General features: G+C 46.2%; 1 protein-coding gene across 1 annotated transcript; it reads left to right on the top strand.

Moving 5' to 3' along the window:
* Positions 1 to 19,207, top strand: nherf4a (NHERF family PDZ scaffold protein 4a). Its single transcript, XM_055879483.1, has 11 exons — positions 1 to 141; positions 1,349 to 1,531; positions 1,678 to 1,739; positions 1,914 to 2,125; positions 2,441 to 2,645; positions 16,661 to 16,797; positions 16,993 to 17,200; positions 17,508 to 17,704; positions 17,975 to 18,193; positions 18,473 to 18,697; positions 18,801 to 19,207. Exons 2-11 carry the CDS (start codon positions 1,518 to 1,520, stop codon positions 18,831 to 18,833), a joined length of 1,512 nt encoding a protein of 503 aa, XP_055735458.1. The 5' UTR covers positions 1 to 141; positions 1,349 to 1,517; the 3' UTR covers positions 18,834 to 19,207.
* The last annotated feature ends 1,895 nt before the right edge of the window (positions 19,208 to 21,102 follow it).

Below are 21,102 nucleotides of genomic sequence, written 5' to 3'. Positions count from 1 at the left end.
GAGTTACCGTCTCAAATGCTGACATAACAGAGGAATCTTAACGTCCCAATCTGCTGTGCACCTTGCACCTCCACACAACGTCGGGCAGCCAGGAGGACGTCCAGAAACAAGGACAGACAGCAGCCATGAGGTACACCACAGGTAAGAGTCTGTTTTTCTACGTCTAGACACAAGGACAAGAGGATATAATGTTCAATGTACCCGTTTTGGCGCAAGGCCTTTCTAAAGACCAGTCTCCATTGTTTTCAATGTCAAGACACAGACATGCTTCTCCGTTTCCCAAGGCTGGTCTTGCGTTAGAAATCGAACGAGTACACAATATGAGATTTGGATATTCGAATAGCATTTTACATTACAATAGCCTTGTGAGTGTGTTTTAAAGTGTGTTTTAATCATTGGTGATTAAAGGTAGCCTTCTGTGCTGTGTGACAGTGCTACGAAGTAACAAGTTTGATTCTAAAATGAAAATGAAGACTGTATTGTATATTTTTTGTGTTTTTTTTGGATGAATAATGAATTGTTAACTGCTACCCCCTCAGCACACATGAATATGCTAGCCTACATTGACTGCTGAATCCAAAATAAACATGTTGATAGTCAACATACAACATGGGCAGTCCTTTCTAGGTCTACCTATAATAGAGAATGAAAAAAGGTAGCATTCCTTTAATAAAAAGCCCTGTGATGAAAGCTGTCCGGTCCCGCCACAGCTAGAATAATGACAGTCAGCAGATAGCTGGGAACATGACACTGCAGATATCACCACTAACAACCTGACAGCCTGCACAGATCTCTCCTTGCCAAGAGGTTGAATGTGGGTGTGTGTCGTCTCTCTCTGTCTGTCGTCTCTCTGTGTGTGTGTGTGTGTGTGTGTGTGTGTGTGTGTGTGTGTGTGTGTGCGCGCGCAACAGTCGAGCAGGAGGGGAAGGGATGAATTCTGTATAAAAATGAGAAATTCTTGTATAAGGACTGGCATGCTGGGGCGTGTGAGTGTCCTCCTCATCCTAATGTTAGTCATTAGGCCAGGTTAGGATATTCATGATGAAAGACGAAGCCAAACCTTAGAATGACGTTACAGTAATAAGTAATGAATGACTTGACTGTGCCTCTCAAATGCTATGCTGCGACAGAAGTTTCTCTCACTACGATTCATTCATCAAAGTAATCTGTAAGGACATTTACTGTACAGCTCAACATAGAAAAATAGAAGGGCTGGACGCTGGAGAGACGTTATATCTCTGAGCTAATGATCACCTTTGATTGTGTCCGGACAGGGCCTGGTGAACATACAGTGCCGTCAGAAAGTATTCATACCCCTTGACTTATTCCACATTTTGTTGTGTTACAGGCTGAATACTTTCTGAAGGCACTGGATTTCATTTGGAGATGAGTAACCTGGATGTTTGGACCAAGGACACATAGCCACAGGGAGAAGGTCATTCCTGGAATCATTACTGCGGAGAAAACAAACTTGAGGGATTTTTATTTTTTCTGTCATTCTAGGTCTTGAGGATGCAATGGAATTTCCAAGGTACGTTTTTTTTGTTTTTTTGATGGCTATGAATTGGACTAGAGACAATTGTCATAATACAAAATAGGACATTAGCGAATATGTCCTTAACACACATCCTTAAAGCCAATTCATGTTTAAAACCTTTTTATTTTCCTTACTCAAAGATTCACCTTCAATCCGAAAGAGGGGATCGACAATCCAGCCTTGGTCATCTCAGACGACCCTGGTAAGGTTTGAGAACGAACACATCCAAAATCATCCATCATTTCCCAACGAATGGAAGATGGTCTGACTAACAGTAGTTCATCAATCATAGTACTCAAGATAAGCCTGACTTCTTTAGGTATCCACACACAATGCCCATGCTATGTCAATGGCAGTGTTTTGTCTTGCCCTCCAGAGCCAGACCCCAGTCCGGTACCCCGCCTGTGCCAGATAAAGTGCAAAGAGGGCCAGAGTTTTGGCTTCCATCTGCGTATGGAGAGGAGCTGCCAGGGCTATGTTGTCCGCCAGGTGGATCCGTGGAGTCCTGCAGCGCTCAGTGGGCTCATGGACGGGGACCGTGTGCTGGAGGTCAACGAGGACTTTGTCGACAACATGGAGTTCCCCAGGGTGAGAACCAGACATACCGTTATGCCAGTGGAATCATTGTGCACACATTTCTTAAAGCTTTGGCACACAGATGTGAGTTCTGTATGTAATGTGGGTCTGCTTCATCACATGTGGGTCAGAACCAGACTTTAAGAGATCTGAGAGAACCTCTTCTCTTACAATGTCTCCGACAGTGTCCTCTGCACATAAAGCTGCCACACACTACATAAACAGGCTCCTGCCCTATGAGCCATTCTGGCTCAGACAAGGCTTACCTGCTTGGTCTAAACAGAGTCTTTGTTTCTTAGCTGCAGCATGTTCTTCTCGGATTGACAGGTGGTGCAGAAGATCCAGGCGTGTGGGCTGCAGCTGTTCCTGCTGGTTCTGAAGGGGGAGGAGTATAAGGAGGCGCTGGCCCAGGGACTAGACCTCCAGGCTCTGACCAGGACTTACAGAGGGGAGACGTGTTTCCGGCCCAGGCTGTGTCACATCACCAGAGACCCTGTCTTAGGTCTGGGAATCAGCATCATCCCCATTGAAGGTAGTTCTGAATTATTAATTCCGTAATCTTTTTTTGCAGATGATTTGCCAAACAGTAGGAAGGAGAGCGGGGGAGACAGAAAGACAGAAAAGCGTGGAGTCAAATTTGAGAAATGGCGAACTGTGGAATTGAACCCAGGTTATCAACCTAGGTTGATTTAGGATTAGTCGGGAGACGGTCGAGAGATGATGAGATGTTTGCCACTCAATCAAACTCTGGCATCTTTCTCATCTTTTCAATATCAAAATCTTGTGCAGAGTTAATGTAAATTTTAAGACCTGCGTAGTATGATTATGAGACTGAAAATATTTGGCATGGGCCCTGAGCTTCACCATTGAGAGCATCTTGACTTCGCTCTTAGAAAATAGGGTTCCAAAAGGGTTCTTCGGCTATCCCCATAGGAGAACCCTTTTTGGTTCCAGGTGGGAACCCTTTTTTGTTCCAGGTAGAACTCTTTTGGGTTCCATGTAGAACCTTCTGTGTAAAGGGTTCTACCTGGAACCAAAAAGGGTTCTCCCATTCTACTAGATTGGAGTCCACCTGTGGTAAATTCTATTGATTGGACATCATTTGGAAAGGCACACACCTGTCTATATAAGGCCCCACAGTTGACAGTGCATGTCAGAGCAAAAAGGAAACCATGAGGTCGGAATTGTCCGTAGAGCTCTGAGGCTGCCACACTTGGATCTGTTTCACCTGTCCTTGTGATTGTCTCCACCCCCCTCCAGGTGTCGCCCATCTTCCCCATTATCCCCAGTGTATTTATACCTGTGTTCTCTGTCTGTTGCCAGTTCGTTTTGTTCGTCAAACGTACCAGTGTTGTCCCCCTTGCTCCTGTCTGTTTCTAGTTTTCCCAGTTTTGACCATTCTGCCTGCCCTGACCCTAAGCCTGCCTGCCATTCTGTACCTTGTCACATCACACTGGATTATTGACCTCTGCCTGCCCTAACCCTGAGACTGCCTGCCTTTCTGTACTTTAGGGGACTCCGATCTGGATTACCGACCTTTGCCTGCCTTTGACCTGTCGTTTTGCCTGCCTCCTGTTCTAGTAATAAACTTTTGTTACTTCAACACTGTCTGCATCTGGGTTTTCCCTAAAACGTGATAGTAGGAACTGGCCATGACTGACCCAGCAGACTCGGACCAGTTCCGCAACACCAGCTCCCCCCAAGGAGCCACCATTGGAAGGCACGAGGAGTTGCTTTGTGGTCTTATGGAAGGGTTCCAGACCTTGGCCGAACGCCATGACCGAGCGTTGAACACATTGCTGGAGCAATTCCACGGATTGTCTGTTAGGCAGCCTACCATGACGTTAACCTCCCAGCCCCTCAGTAACCTGGCTGTTACCAGCAACGCCTCCCCGGACCACCCCGGTTTACTGGGAAATCTGCTTACCTCCCCCGGAATGCTTCGATGGAGTCGAGCACGTGTCGGGCATTTCTCGCTCAGTGTTCCCTTATCATCGAATTGCAGCCCTCCTCCTTCCCCTCGGACCGCTCTAGGATAGCGTACCTCGTCATGCTAATGTCTGCGAGGGCTCTCGCCTGGCCAACGGCAGTATGGGAACAACAGTCGGCCGTATGCTTCAGTCTGGAGGAGTTCGTGGCGGAGGTAAAGAAAGTTTTGATGCTCCATTGTCCGGGAGAGAGGCTGCCTGGAAGATACTCCAGCTTCGGACTCCCGCAGTGTGGTGGCAGACTATGCGGTGGATTTCTGCACGTTGGCAGCTGAGAGTGCCGGAACCTGGAAGCACTGTTCGACATGTTCCTGCACAGAGTTTCGGAGGAAGTAAAGGACGCGCTTGCAGCCCGGGAACTACCAACGGATCTTGACTTGCTCATGGCCTTGACCATTCGGATCGATGGGCAACTACGGGAATGAATGAAGGAGAAGAGAGGAGATTCCACCTCGCCTCCGAGGCATCCCGGAGGTCCCCGTCGCCTCCGTTACCGAGAGAACCCAAGGCTACCTGAGTTCCCCCGAGAGTCTCCGAAGTCTGCCGATTCACCTCTTCCCGAGACAATGCAACTAGGTAGAGCTAGGTTGTCTCCAGCCGAACAGCTATACAGGCTTCACACTAAGATTTGCCTGTATTGCGGGACTACTGGTAATTTTGTCTCCACCTGTCCACTAAAAGACCAAGCTCACCGGTAGGAGCGAGTACTCTGGTGGGCCATACGGATAACTTTTCCTCTCCCTGTACTCGCACCACCTTTTCATGCCATTTTGCTGCAGCCCCTTTCCATTCTCATGGACGTTAGAGCAGTGGACGGGCGCTCTATAGGCCGGGTTACCCACAATACCACCCCCATCAACCTAGGTGTGTCAGGGAACCACAGCGAGATGATCCAATTCCTGCTTATTAACCTCTCTGGTGTAGCGTCCTCGACAACAGCCAGTGAAATTGCAGGGCGCCAAATTCAAAACAACAGAAATCCCATAATTACAATTCCTCAAACATACAAGTATTATACACCATTTTAAAGATAAACTTCTTGTAAATCCAACCGCTGTGTCAGATTTATAAAAGGCTCTATGGCAAAAGCACACCGTGCGATTAGGTTAGATCAGCGCCTAGCCACAGTAAACCATACAGCCATTTTCCAACCAAGAGAGGTGTCACAAAAGTCAGAAATAACGTTAAAATGAATCACTTACCTTTGATGATCTTACATTTACATTTACATTTAAGTCATTTAGCAGACGCTCTTATCCAGAGCGACTTACAAATTGGTGCATTCACCTTATGATATCGATATCTGATGGCACTCCCAGGTCTCCATGTTAGACAACAAATGTTTGTTTTGTTCGATAAAGTTCATCTTTATGTCCAAATACCTCCTTTTGTTCACGCGTTTAGTCCAGTAATTCAAATGCACAAGACGCGGGCACTAAGTCCAGACGGAAAGTCAAAAAACGTTCCATTACAGTTCGTAGAAACATGTCAAACGATGTATGTAATCAATCTTTAGAATGTTTTTATCATACATTTTCAATAATATTCCAACCGGACAATTCCTTTGTCTTTAGAAATTAAAAGGAACGGAACTCGCGTGACTAAACTAAAGGCTTTCAGCTTGAGCCCTGATTCAAACAGCTCGTATCCTCTCCCCCTTCACAGTAGAAGCCTAAAACAACGTTCCAAAGACTGTTGCCATCTAGTGGAAACTTAGGAAGTGGAATCTGACCCCATAGACACAGTATATTGGATAGGCATTCACTTGAAAAACTACAAACCTCAGATTTCCCACTTCCCTGTTGGATTTTTTGCAGGTTTTCGCCCGCCATATGAGTTCTGTTATACTCACAGACATCATTCAAACAGTTTTAGAAACGTCAGAGTGTTTTCTATCCAAATCCACTAATAATATGCATATCCTAGCCTCTGGGCCTGAGTAGCAGGCAGTTTACTCTGGGCACGCTTTTCATTCAGACGTGAAAATACTGCCCCCTACACCAGTGAGGTTAAGTCTCCTCAGGTTCCTGTGGTATTGGGATTCTCTTGGCTCCAGTGACACAATCCCATCATTGACTGGACTGCTGGTGCCATGCTCAATGCCTGAAGTCAGCGCAGCCTGCCCCGGGACGTCTTTCTGGGGGCTTGGAAGTTGTTCCTGACCTCTCCGACCTCTCCGTGTTCAGTAAGGCCCGGCCATTTTTCTTCCGCCGCACCGACCCTATGAATGCGGGATTGACCTTTTCCCAGGCACCACTCCGCCCCGGGGACAGAGACCAAGGCTATGGAGACATACATTGAGGATTCCCTAGCTGCAGGGTTCATCTGTCCTTTTGCCTCCCCCACCTCCGCAGGGTTCTTCTTTGTGGAGAAGGACAAAACCCCGCGCCTGTGCATCGACTACCGGGGCCTCAACGACATCACAGTGATGAACCGCTACCTGCTACCACTCATCTCCTCGGCTTTCAAAGCCTCTCCAGGGGGCCACCGTGTTCTCCAAGCTGGACCTATGGACACCTACCACCTGATGCGGATACGGGAAGGGGGTGAGTGGAAGACTGCCTTCAACACAACCAGTGGTCACTATGAGTATCTGGTCATGCATTTTGGCCTTACCAACGCCCCAGCTGTGTTCCAGGCACTGGTTAATGATGTTCTCCGCAACATGTTGATCCAGTTCGTTTTCGTCTACCTCGACTTCCTCGTCTTCTCCCGCTCCGGCCGAGAACATGTGCTCCACGTCTGACAGGTTCTCCAACGCCTCCTGGAGAACCAGCTTTTTGTGAAAGCAGAGAATTGAAAATTCCATCGCTCCATATCTCCTTCCTGGGTTACATCATCACTGCAGGGAGTGTACAGAGGGAGAGAATTAGAGGGAGCATGCTTAAATTCACACAGGACATCGGACAAGACAGGAGAAATACTCCAGATATAACAGACTGACCCTAGCCCGCCGACACAAACTACTGCAGCATAAATACTGGAAGCTGAGACAGGAGGGGTCGGGAGACACTGTGGCCCCATCTGACGATACCCCCAGACAGGGCCAACCAGGCAGGATATAACCCCACCCACTTTGGACAAAGCACTCACCATCATTACGACCAGGAATATGACTTTCCCGAAGCGGATCCTGTGTTTTGCCACCCAGGACAATGGATCTGATCCCAGCCGGCGAACCTAAACAACGTCGCCGTAAAAGGGGTAAACGGAGCGGTCTTCTGGTCAAGCTCCGGAGACGGGCACATCGCGCACCACTCCCTAGCATACTACTCGCCAATGCCCAGTCTCTTGACAACAAGGTTGATGAAATCCGAACAAGGGTTGCCTTCCAGAGAGACATCAGAGACTGCAACGTTCTTTGCTTCACGGAAACATGGCTCACTCGAGAGACGCTATCGGAGTCGGTGCTGCCAGCTGGTTTCTTCACGCATCGCGCCGACAGAAATAAGCATCTTTCTGGTAAGAAGAGGGGCGGGGGGGTATGTCTTATGATTAACGAGACGTGGTGTGATCATAACAACATACAGGAACTCAAGTCCTTCTTCTCACCTGACTTAGAATTCCTCACAATCAAATGTCGACCGCATTATCTACCAAGGGAATTCTCATCGATTATAATCTCTGCCATATATATTCCCCCCCAAGCAGACACATCGATGGCCCTGAACAAACTTTATTTGACTCTATGTAAACTGGAAACCACATATCCTGAGGCTGCATTCATTGTAGCTGGGGATTTTAACAAGGCTAATCTGAAAACAAGACTCCCTAAATTCTATCAGCATATCGATTGCGCAACCAGGGCTGGTAAAACCCTGGATCATTGTTATTCGAACTTCCGCAACGCATATAAGGCCCTCCCCCGCCCTCCTTTAAGAAAAGCTGACCACAACTCCATTTTGTTGCTTCCAGCCTACAGACAGAAACTAAAACAAGAAGCTCCCGCGCTCAGTTCTGTTCAACGCTGGTCCGACCAAACTGATTCCACGCTTCAAGACTGCTTCGATCACATGGATTGGGATATGTTCCGCATTGCATCCAACAACAACATTGACGAATACGCTGATTCGGTGAGCGAGTTCATTAGAAAGTGCATCGGTAATGTCGTACCCACAACAACTATTAAAACATTCCCAAACCAGAAACCGTGGATTGATGGCAGCATTCGTGTGAAACTGAGAGCGCGAACCACTGCTTTTAATCAGGGCAAGGTGACCGGAAACATGACCGAATACAAACAGTGTAGCTATTCCCTCTGCAAGGCAATCAAACAAGCTAAGCGTCAGTATAGAGACAAAGTAGGGTTGCAATTCAACTGCTCAGACACAAGAGGTATGTGGCAGGGTCTACAGTCAATCACGGATTACAAAAAGAAAACCAGCCCCGTCGCGGACCAGGATGTCTTGCTCCCGGACAGACTAAATAACTTCTTTGCTCACTTTGAGGACAATACAGTGCCACTGACACGGTCCGCTACCAAAACCTGCGGACTGTCCTTCACTGCAGCCGACGTGAGTAAAACATTTAAACGTGTTAACCCTCGCGGCATTCCCAGCCACGTCCTCAGAGCATGCGCAGACCAGCTGGCTGGTGTGTTTACAGACATATTCAATCAATCCTTATCCCAGTCTGCTGTTCCCACATGCTTCAAGAGGGCCACCATTGTTCCTGTTCCCAAGAAAGCTAAGGTAACTGAGCTAAACGGCTACCGCCCCGTAGCACTCACTTCCGTCATCTTGAAGTGCTTTGAGAGACTAGTCAAGGACCATATCACCTCCACCCTACCTGACAACCTAGGCCCACTTCAATTTTCTTACCGCCCCAATAGGTCCACAGACGACGCAATCGCAACCACACTGCACACTGCCCTAACCCATCTGGACAAGAGGAATACCTATGTGAGAATGCTGTTCATCGACTACAGCTCAGCATTTAACACCATAGTACCCTCCAAACTCGTCATCAAGCTCGTGACCCTGGGTCTCGACCCCGCCCTGTGCAACTGGGTACTGGACTTCCTGGCGGGCCGCCCCCAGGTGGTGAGGGTAGGTAACAACATCTCCACCCCGCTGATCCTCAACACTGGGGCCCCACAAGGGTGCGTTCTGAGCCCTCTCTTGTACTCCCTGTTCACTCACGACTGCGTGGCCATGCACGCCTCCAACTCAATCATCAAGTTTGCGGACGACACTACAGTGGTAGGCTTGATTACCAACAACGACGAGACGGCCTACAGGGAGGAGGTGAGGGCCCTCGGAGTGTGGTGTCAGGAAAATAACCTCACACTCAACGTCAACAAAACAAAGGAGATGATTGTGGACTTCAGGAAACAGCAGAGGGAGCGCCCCCCTATCCACATCGACGGGACAGTAGTGGAGAGGGTAGTAAGTTTTAAGTTCCTCGGCGTACACATCACGGACAAACTGAATTGGTCCACCCACACAGACAGCGTTGTGAAGAAGGCGCAGCAGCGCCTCTTCAACCTCAGGAGGCTGAAGAAATTCGGCTTGTCACCAAAAACACTCACAAACTTCTACAGATGCACAATCGAGAGCATCCTGTCGGGCTGTATCACCACCTGGTACGGCAACTGCTCCGCCCACAACCGTAAGGCTCTCCAGAGGGTAGTGAGGTCTGCACAACGCATCACTGGGGGCAAACTACCTGCCCTCCAGGACACCTACACCACCCGATGTCACAGGTAGGCCATAAAGATCATCAAGGACAACAACCACCCGAGCCACTGCCTGTTCACCCCGCTATCATCCAGAAGGCGAGGTCAGTATAGGTGCGTCAAAGCAGGGACCGAGAGACTGAAAAACAGCTTCTATCTCAAGGCCATCAGAGTGTTAAACAGCCACCACTAACATCGAGTGGCTGCTGCCAACATACTGACTCGACTCCAGCTCACTTTAATAATGGAAATTGATGGAAATTGATCAAAAATGTATCACTAGCCACTTTAAACAATGCCACTTAATATAATGTATATGTATATACTGTACTCTATATCATCTACTGCATCTTGCCATCTTTATGTAATACATGTATCACTAGCCACTTTAAACTATGCACTTTTATGTTTACATACCCTACATTACTCATCTCATATGTATATACTGTACTCGATACCATCTACTGCATCTTGCCTATGCCGTTCTGTACCATCACTCATTCATGTATCTTTATGTACATATTCTTTATCCCTTTACACTTGTGTGTATAAGGTAGTAGTTGTGGAATTGTTAGGTTAGATTACTCGTTGGTTATTACTGCATTGTCGGAACTAGAAGCACAAGCATTTCATTACACTCGCATTAACATCTCCTAACCATGTGTATATGACAAATAAAATTTGATTTGAGAGATGAGTCTTCAATAAAGACTTAAAGGTCGAGACAGAGTCTGCGTCTCTCACAAGGATAGGCAGATCATTCCATAAAAATGTAGCTCTATAGGAGAAAGCCCTGCCTCCAGCTGTTTGCTTAGAAATTCTAGGGACAATAAGGAGTTCTGCGTCTTGTGACTGTAGCCTACGTGTAGGTATGCACGGCAGGACCAAATCGGAGGGATAGGTAGGCGCAAGCCCATGTAATGCTTTGTAGGTTAGCAGTAAAACCTTGATATCAGCCCTAGTCTTAACAGGAAGCCAGCGTAGAGAGGCTAGCACTGGAGTAATATGATCACATTTTTTGGTTCTAGTCAAGATTCTATCAGCTGTGTTTAGCACTAACTGAAGTTTATTTAGTGCTTTATCCGGGTAGCCGGAAAGTAGAGCATTGCAGTAGTCTAATGTAGAAGTGACAAAAGCATGGATTAACATTTCTGCATTATTTTTGGACAAAATGTTTCTGATATGTTACATAGATGGAAAAAAGCTGTCCTTGAAATAGTCTTGATATGTTCGTCAAAAGAGAGATCAGGGTCCAGAGTAACACTGAGGTTCTACACAGTTTTATTTGAGACGACTGTACAATCATCAGATTAATTGTCAGATCAGAAGATCTCTTTGTTTCTTGGGACCTAGAAAAGGCATCTCTGTTTTGTCCGAGTTTAAAAGTAAAACATTTGCTGCCATCCACTTCCTTATGTCTGTAACACAGGCTTCCAGGGAGGGCAATTTTGGAGCTTCACCATGTTTCATAGAAATATACAGCTGTGTATCGTCCGCATAGCAGTGAAAGTTAACATTATGTTTCTGAATGACATCACCAAGAGGTAAAATATATAGTGAAAACAATAGTGGTCCTAAAACGGAACCTTGAGGAACACTGAAACTTACAGTTGATTTGTCAGAGGACAAACCATCCACAGAGACAAATTGATATCTTTCAGACAGATAAGATCTAAACCAGGCCAGAACTTGTCCGTGTAGACCAATTTGGGTTTCCAATCTCTCCAAATCGATGGTGTCAAAAGCAGCACTAAGGTCGAGGAGCACGAGGACAGACGCAGAGCCTTGGTCTGACGCCAATTAAAGGTAATTTACCACAACCTCAGTGCTATGATGGGGTCTAAAACCAGACTGAGGCATTTCGTATACATTGTTTGTCTTCAGGAAGGCAGTGACTTGCTGCGCAACAGCTTGAAGGTTTAGAGACCATTACTGTTTTCATGAATGTCTCAGGAGATATAGGATTAAAAAACTTGAGTGTCTCCCTTGATCGTAGGTCTTGGCAGTGTTGGGCAGACTCAGGACAACTGAGCTTTGGAGAAATACGCAGATTTAAAGAGAAGTCCATAATTTGCTTTCTAATGATCATGATCTTTTCGTGAAAGAAGTTCATGAATTTATCACTGCCGAAGTGAAAGCCATCCTCTCTTGGGGAATGCTGCTCTTTAGCTAGCTTTGCTACACTATCAAAAATAAATGTTGACTTGTTCTTATTCTCCTCAATTAAGTTGGAAAAATAGGATGATCGAGCAGCAGTGAGGGCTCTTCGATATCGCACAGTACTGTCTTTCCAAGCTAGTCGGAAGACTTCAAGTTGGGTAGCACCATTTCCATTCCAATTTTCTGGAAGCTTGCTTCAGGGCTCTGGTATTTTCTGTATACCAGGGAGCTAGTTTCTCATGACAATTTTTTTTTTTAGGGCTGCGACTGCATCTAGGATATTAAGCGAGGTTCAATTTAGTTCCTCAGTTAGGTGGTTAACAGATTTTTGTACTCTGATGTCCTTGGGTAGGTGGAGAGAGTCTGTAAGGGCATCCATGAATTTTTGAGTTGTCCGAGAATTTATCGCACGGCTTTTGATGATCCTTGGTTGAGTTCTAAGCAGATTATTTGTTGCGATTGCAAACATAATAAAATGGTGGTCCGATAGACCAGGATTACGAGGAAAAAAGATCCACAATATTTATTCCACGGGACAAAACTTGTCCAGAGACATGTTAAACAAAACCCACTGACTGGATGATGGCTCCGAAAGCCTTTTGGAGTGGGTCTGTGGACTTTTCCACGTGAATATTAAAATCACCAAAAATTAGAATATTATCTGCCATGACTACAAGGTCCGATAGGAATTCAGGGAACTCAGTAAGGAACACTGTATACGACCCAGGAGGCCTGTAAACAGTAGCTATAAAAAGTGATTGAGTAGACTGCATAGATTTCATGACTAGAAGCTCAAAAGACAAAAATGCAGTTTTTTTTTTGTAAATTGAAATTTACTGTCGTAAATGTTAGCAACACCTCCGCCTTTGCAGGATATGCGGGTATATAGTCACTAGTGTAACCAGGAGGAGAGGCCTCATTTAACATAGTATATTCTTCAGGCTTAAGCCATGTTTCAGTCAGGCCAATCACATCAAGGTTGTGATCAGTTCATTGACTATAACTGCCTTGAGTCCTCCCGGGTGGCGCAGTCGTCTAGGGCACTGCATCGCAGCGCTAGCTGCGCCACCAGAGACTCTGGGTTCGCACCCAGGCTCTGTCGCAGCCGGGAGGTCCGTGGGGCGACGCACAATTGGCCTAGCGTCGTCCGGGTTAGGGAGGGTTTGGCCGGTAGGGATATCCTTGTCTCATCGCGCACCAGCGACTCCTGTGGCGGGCCGGGCGCAGTGTGCGCTAACCAAGGTAGCCAGGTGCACGGTGTTTCCTCCACACATTGGTGTGCCTGGCTTCCGGGTTGGAGGCGCGCTGTGTTAAGAAGCAGTGCGGCTTGGTTGGGTTGTGTTTCGGAGGATGCGTGGCTTTCGACCTTCGTCTCTCCCGAGCCTGTACGGAAGTTGTAGCGATGAGACAAGATAGTAATTACTAACAATTGGATACCACGAAAATTGGGGAGAAAAGGGGTAAAAAAAAAAAGACTAACTGCCTTACTTACATTAAGTAGCCCAATTTTGAGATGTGAAATCTCACAATCTCTTTCAATAATGACAGGAATGGAGGAAGTCTTTATTCCAGTGAGATTACTAAGGCAAACACAGCCATGGTAAGTTTTGCACGATCTAGATCGAGGCACAGATACGGCCTCAATGGGGATAGCTCAGCTGACTACACTGACTGTGCTAGTGGCAGACTCTACTAAGCTGGCATGTTAACAGCCTGCTGCCTGGCCTGCACCCTATCTCATTGTGGCGCTAGAGGAGTTAGAGCCCTGTCTATGTTGATAGATAAGATGAGGGTACCTCTCCAGCTAGGATGGAGTCCGTCACTCCTCAGCAGGCCAGGTTTGGTCCTGTTTGTCCCAGAAAAAGGGCCAATTATCCACCATTTCTATATTTTGGAGGGGCAGAAAACAGTTTTCAACCAAAGATATAGTTGTAGAGCTCATCACTCCCCCTAACTGGGATGGGGCCAGAGACAATTATTCAATGCCGACATCTTTCTAGCTGATTTAAACGCTGGAGTTATGTTGCACTTGGTGATCTCTGACTGTTTCATCCTAACATCGTTGGTGCTGACGTGGATAACATTAATCCTATACCCTCTACCCTCGCCAGTTTTAGCCTTAGCCAGCACCATTTTCAGATTAGCCTTCACGTCGGTAGCCCTGCCCCCTGATAAACAATGTATGATCGCTGAATGATTCTTTTTAAGTCTAATACTGCAGGTAATGGAGTCGCCAATGACTACAGTTTTCAATTTGTCAGAGCTAATGGTGGGCCGGCTTCGGCGGCTCAGACCACGTAACAGGTGGAGGAGAGACCAGAGAAGGCTCGGCCTCTGACTCCGACTCGTTGCTTAAATGGGAAGAACTGGTTAAATGTTTCTGTCGGCTGAATGAGCGACTCCGGTTGAGCATTCCGACAGCGTTTCCTTCTAGAAGCCAAGAGAAAATTGTCCGGCTGCGTGGACTGTGCGAAGGGATTTATCCTACTATCTGTACTTATTGGTTAAATAGATGCTGTTTCATCCTTTCCTTCACTTCATTTACCCTTGCCGAACGATTGCATCTGAAGCTGGGCTTGCAGCACGGCTAACCTTACCATAAGCAGATAGTTCTGTGCATGTCCAGATAAAGCGTCCGAGGTGAAAAAGTAGAGCGAGGGAAAAATAAAAATATAAAATGGCTATTAAAAATTTGAACGTAAAAAACGTAAAGTTGTCAGGTAGCAAAGTAACGTCAGCAACAAAGTAACAACAAACCGCACAGCAGCACGTAAACAAGTCCATCGGCCCTTTCCCCATCTACAAGGTCATTAGCCCCTCTGATGTTTGTCTTCTGTTGCCCCGTACCCTTCGTATACAACCCACTTTTCATGTGCCTAGAATCAAACTCATGTTTCACAGTCTCCCGTTCTGCCTGCCCTGAACCTGAGCCTGCCGTTCTGTACCTTGTCACATCACACTGGACTATTGACCTCTGCCTGCCCTGACCCTGAGACTGCCTGCCATTCTGTACCTTTTGGACTCTGATCTGGATTACTGACCTCTGCCTGACCTTGACCTGTCGTTTTGCCTGCCCCCTGTTCTAGTAATAAACTTTTGTTACTTCGACACTGTCTGCATCTGGGTCATCCCTAAAACGTGATAGAGACAGGATTGTTGCGAGGCACAAATCTGGGGAAGGGTACCAAAACATGTATGCAGCATTGAAGGTCCCGAAGAACAGAGTGGCCTCCATCATTCTTAAATGGAAGAAGTTTGGAACCACCAAGACTCTTCCTTGAGCTGGCCGCCCGGCAAAACTGAGCAATCGGGGGAGAAGGGCCTTGGTCAGGGAGGTGACCGAGGACCCGATGGCCACTCTGACAGAGCTCTAGAGTTCCTCTGTGGAGATGGGAGAACCTTCTAGAAGGACAACCATCTCTGCAGCACTCCACCAATCAAGTCTTTATGGTAGAGTGGCCAGACGGAAGCCACTCCTCAGTAAAAGGCACATGACAGCCCGCTTGGAATTTGCCAAAAGGCACCTAAAGACTCTCAGACCATGAGAAACAAGATTGTCTGGTCTGATGAAACCAAGATTGAATTCTTTTGCCTGAATGCCAAGTCTCACATCTGGAGGAAACCTTAGACCATCCCTACGGTGAAGGATGGTGGTGGCAGAACATGCTGTGGGGATATTTTTCAGCGGCAGGGACTGGGAAACTTTTCAGGATCGAGGCAAAGATGAACGGAGCAAAGTACAGAGAGATCCTTGATGAAAACCTGCTCCAGAGTGCTCAGGACCTCAGACTGGGCGACGGTTCACCTTCCAACAGTTCAACAACCCTAAGCACACAGCCAAGACAACGCAGGAGTGGCTTCGGGGCATGTCTCTGAATGTCATTGAGTGGCCCAGCCAGAGCCCGGACTGGAACCCGATCGAACATCTCTGGAGAGACCTGAAAATAGCTGTGCAGCAACGCTCCCCATCCAACCTGACAGAGCTTGAGATGATCTGCAGAGAAGAATGGGAGAAACTCTCCAAATACAGGTGTGCCAAGCTTGTAACGTCATACCCAAGAAGACTCGAGGTTGTAATAGCTGCCAAAGGTACTTCAACAAAATACTGAGTGAAGAGTCTGAATACTTATGTAAATGTAATATTTCTGTTTTTTATTTGTATTAAATTAGCAAAAATGTCTAAACCTGTTTTTGCTTTGTCATCATGGGGTATTGTGTGTAGATTGATGAGGGGAAAAAACTATTTAATCCATTATAGAATAAGGCTGGAACCTAACAAAATGTGGGAAAAGTCAAGGGGTCTGAATACTTTCCGAAGGCACTGTACATACGCCAACACACACATGCATATTGACGCCACACACATACTGTACACGCACACAGACACACTTTCACACTTTTCACATATGCTGCTTCTACTTTGTTTATTATCTATCCTGATTGCCCAGTCACTTTTACCCCTACCTACACGAACATAATTACCTCAACTACCTCGTACCCCTGCACATTGACTCGGTACCTTGTACATAGCCTCGTTATTGTTATCTTACTGTTATTTTACATACTTTTAACTCTGTTTTGTTGGTAAAGAGCTCGTAAGTAAGCATTTCACGGTAGAGTCTACACCTCTGTTGTATTCAGCGTATGTGACAAATAAGATTTGATTGCCGAAGAGAGGATCTCTGTGGAGATGTTTGTTTGTGTCTGTTTTTATCTCTCCAGGTCAGAAGGGTCAATACATGTTGAGCACAGTAAGTGAGGGTCCTGCAAAGAGGGCAGGGGTGCGTAGCGGAGATAGACTGGTGTGGATCAACGGTGCCATGGTATCAACGCTCACCCATTCAGCTATCAGTAAAATGGTAAGCAGACAGGCCCTCCTTCTCAGAACTGCTCTTGGTAAACAAACCCACATGGCAGATGTGTGTGTGTCTCTGTATGTGTCTTAGTATGTGTCTTAGTATGTCTGTGTGTGTGTGTGTGTGTGTGTGTGTGTGTGTGCACGTGCAAGCATGTTCCTCACTTCTCCCTCAAGTTTATCTCTGTGTACTGATCAGGTGAAGAAATGTAGCGTCCATGTGACCATCCTAGTCATCGACAGAGAAAGTGAAGCGAGCTACATCCGACGGAAACTGCCCATCTTGCCTATCATGGCCGGCTCTCACAACCTGCCACACAGACCCACAACGATGCATCTGGTCCAGGGGTCAGATGGATACGGCTTCTTATTACGACAAGAGAGGTTGACTTCAGGGAGGCGTATTGGTGAGAATGATGCACACACATCATCTAACAATACACTTTTTTTGATAGAAACTTCAATTTGTATAAGCATGCATGACCATGTTACAAGCACCTACTATGACCACCTTATAATATCTTATTATCATCTCTTAATGATCCTAACTAAATAACAGTCATTTTAAGTCCGTAGAAAATGTGCTGCACAGAAAGACATACTATACACATTACAAACCTTGTAATAGGACATTAGAAAGACTCGTACATGCTTATAACAAGTAATAAACATTATACCTGCTGGCTGAGCTGAATTGTTTGTTGTTGGGTCCAGCTAACTTACTCCGTGAGGTGGATGTGGGGAGTCCAGCAGAAGAGGCTGGTATGCAGGATGGAGACTTGCTGCTGGCGGTCAATGGGCAGCCTACAGAGTCTATGGAGCATGAGGATATTGTCAGGACAGTGAGGAAGAGTGGCAACCAGGTTAGCCTCACCACCATGCCCATACATGGAAGAGACTTCTACACACAGGTGTGTAAGCGGACGGTGGTCATGTGCAGTTTGGAAATGAGGAGTTATGCGAGTTCTGGTGTTAGAATACTGATACTGTAGTCAGTAGGATCCTCTGAGTTCTCCTGGATTTGATTTTATTGAACCTCACGAGGAAATGACAGTAAGATGATGATTATGTTAAGATGTTGCTGAGATCAATGCTGACCCCAAATACAAGATTGTCTAAGAATTATGTCAACTAAAAATACCTTCCCAGTCAAAAACAGTCTATTCTGTTCCCCACCGCAGTTGGGTCTATCTCCCCTGCTATTCCATGAGGACAGTCTGCCAGAAGGAGAGAGGATGAGGAAGACACAGTCCCCTTGCGCTGAGATTCAGGATGGGCTGAGTAAAAACGAGCATGGCTCACTTCCTTGTCCAAGACTCTGTGTCCTCGAGAGAGAAGAACCAGGCTTCGGGTTTAATCTGGGCTGTGTTCAACATGAGCCAGGGACTTTCATAGGCCAGGTATTCCTTCGAACATCAACACCATAATGCCCTTATCATCGATCTCTCGCTCATTTATTTGTTGTAATCTCTATCATTATGTTTCCTGACATAAATAGGCCATTTGAAACATCCCCAATCAAAGTTGTGCTAATGAGTAACAGCTATCATCAATCAAAAGTTCCCGATATTGATCTGCTGTGTTGTTTTCCACATGCATCGCTATAATGAGGAGGGCAGGTGTTGAGATGGTTCTATGAGAAATGAGTGGCACGGTTACAGTTTTCTTTTGTCCTCCAGGTGGTGGTAAAGGGCTCAGGACATAGGGCCGGACTGTGGGAAGGGGATGTGGTTGTGGAGGTGAATGGCCAGAATGTCGAGAATGAGTACTTCGAGGACGTTGTGATGCTGATAAAGAAGAGCGAGTCGTCTTTGAAATTACTGGTTGTGGAGAGGTCAGGGTATGAGAGACTCAAACATAGTGGGCTTCCAATCACTCCTGGGGTCATACTCCACAGCACTCAGGTGAGGAACACTCACATGCATGCACTCACACACCCACACAGATACAAATATTAATACAACAGATTGAGATAAATAATACTTATTAATCTAATATATGTTGCAGGTTTCAGAGAAAACAAATGAGGCTTTCTTGTGATGGAATGCCGAGAAGTGATCCAAGTCGTTATGAAGACAACATTAGGCATCTCACCTAACAGAGGATCTGGCACTGGCACAGCATCAACAACAAACAGCTGCAGTCATTGGGGGCACTGCCATGGGGAGTCTGCTTCCATCTGAAACGGAGGATGTAATCCCTTCGCTCCACATCTCCCAATCTCACATGTCCTCTTTGTCAGGACTGTGCCGATAGAGCTATGCTATGACCTGCTTCTTGCAAAGGAGGATTTGCAGAGTAGATTGCACACCGTTTCAATTAGTAATATCTCATGTGTATATGATGGGATAATGAAGTTTAGGTTTATTCTAAGGTGACATCAGGATAAACAAAATAAAATGGGAAAAACATCAGTGGGGCTCAGTTGAGAATCTATGATCGGTATTGTATGCGATGATTCAAGGAGGTGCACAAAGTTTAAAGATCTATCACTAAGCACTTGACGAGCCATGCAATTGCATAAAACTAGTTCAATCTACAGTATATAGTGGGGCAAAAAAGTATTTAGTCAGCCACCAATTGTGCAAGTTCTCCCACTTAAAAAGATGAGAGAGGCCTGTAATTTTCATCATAGGTACACTTCAACTATGACAGACAAAATGAGGGAAAAAAATCCAGGAAATCACATTTTAGGATTTTTTATGAATTTATTTGGAAATTATGGTGGAAAATAAGTATTATATTCTATCCCCTGGATAGTGCAATAGCTTCGTGGTGGATGACTCAGCGTATGCGAAAGTGGGCGGGTTTGTTAAGGGAACATGACAGCAGCAGGAAGCTTGATAGTGAGTTTCCTGAAGTCTCACTGTTACGCACGCCTCTGAGAAGAGGGAACGCAACTCCCTGCTACAACTCAACTCTCTGAAGTGCAAGAGGTATGGACTGTAGGTGCGAGTAAGGATAACACAAAAGCAGAATTTACCGTTTACTAGGATTTATTTTCTTACACGGTAATATGGGGAAAAGGGGCTGGACGGAACCAAAGCAAAGAAAGTAAATATCAAAGCTCCCCCTCTCCTATCTAACCTGCCTACCCACTTACTTACCTAACTTAGCACCACCTGGTGCCCTAACCAAAATACAGGGGGTGGTCCGCCCAGTTCTTACCTAGTGTGCCTAGACAGTAAATATACTACGGGTATATGTATGCCCGCGGGCCTCTTGCCTAAGCACTCCCAAAGTGCCTTCTCCTTCCCCCCTGGGAACAAATGAAACAGAGTAATTATTAACGATTTCACAAACACTCACAAACACAGGACATAGCAAAACTGCTACCAACAACAACAGTACATACCACACTTTCTGATACACAACCAACACTATATCACAATCAAATTTTTCTCTCTCTCAATCTCCCTCTAATCTCTAAACCTCTACTCCTTATCTCATCTCTACTCCTTATCTCATCTCATCTCTACTCCTTATCTCATCTCATCTCTACTCCTTATCTCATCTCTACTCCTTTTCTCAACTCCACTCCTTATCTCATCTCTACTCCTTATCTCATCTCTACTCCTTATCTCATCTCTACTCCTTATCTCATCTCTACTCCTTATCTCATCTCTACTCCTTATCTCTACCCTCTCTCTCTCTCATCTCCTTTCTACTGAACAGAACACTGGCTTTTATCTTCAGGTGGCAACTGCTTCTTGACGAGGGGGCGGGGTCAGCTCCAATCATCAATTAGCCTGGGGGTAGACCAATCAGCTGGTTGGGGAGTACTTCCATGAGCCATCTCCTGAAACACACACACTAAAATACAAAACAGAACACAGAAACTGGGGAACGTAACACTCACAAGGAGATGGAAGACATGTCCGAGGACCGGGCGAGGAAGAGGGTGGATGGCGAGAAGAATCGAGACAGAAAGAAGGGCGCTAGGTACAAACCCAAACCGACTGCAAAATACAGAGTACTTTCTCCTTTGGGTCAAGTACAGGACAGAAAAATGCATGTTATGCGCCTGAAGACCCTGAGCAGTCGATGGATAGTGAACTTGAAATTGATCCTGACAAAAGTGAGGAGAAAGAACCTTCGTCATCAGGTGAGGTGAAGGCTTCCGAGAAAATTTCCAAGTTGACTCTAGCACAGTGGGAGTACGATTAGTGGAGAAAGTGGATCCATGCCTTTGGCCTACGCGTTTGTGGTATCAGTCTGGGTGAAGAAGGAGTTGGCTTCTGTCAATTAGGTCAAAGTATCCAGAGGTGGACATGTTGATTTTTTGTGTGTCTTCTGCTCAGATGGAAAG

The sequence above is a fragment of the Salvelinus fontinalis genome, chromosome 24, assembly GCF_029448725.1.
Source record: "Salvelinus fontinalis isolate EN_2023a chromosome 24, ASM2944872v1, whole genome shotgun sequence".
Taxonomy (NCBI): domain Eukaryota; kingdom Metazoa; phylum Chordata; class Actinopteri; order Salmoniformes; family Salmonidae; genus Salvelinus; species Salvelinus fontinalis.
Note: the sequence above shows the minus strand (reverse complement) of the source record. Positions and strands in the feature narration are given on the sequence as shown.

Bases quoted from the DNA above. Each gene is read 5' to 3' on its own strand.
- nherf4a (XM_055879483.1), top strand. The intron at 1,740-1,913 runs GTAAGGTTTGAG...CTTGCCCTCCAG, and splicing joins GGTCATCTCAGACGACCCTG to AGCCAGACCCCAGTCCGGTA. The intron at 16,798-16,992 runs GTAAGCAGACAG...TGTACTGATCAG, and splicing joins ATTCAGCTATCAGTAAAATG to GTGAAGAAATGTAGCGTCCA.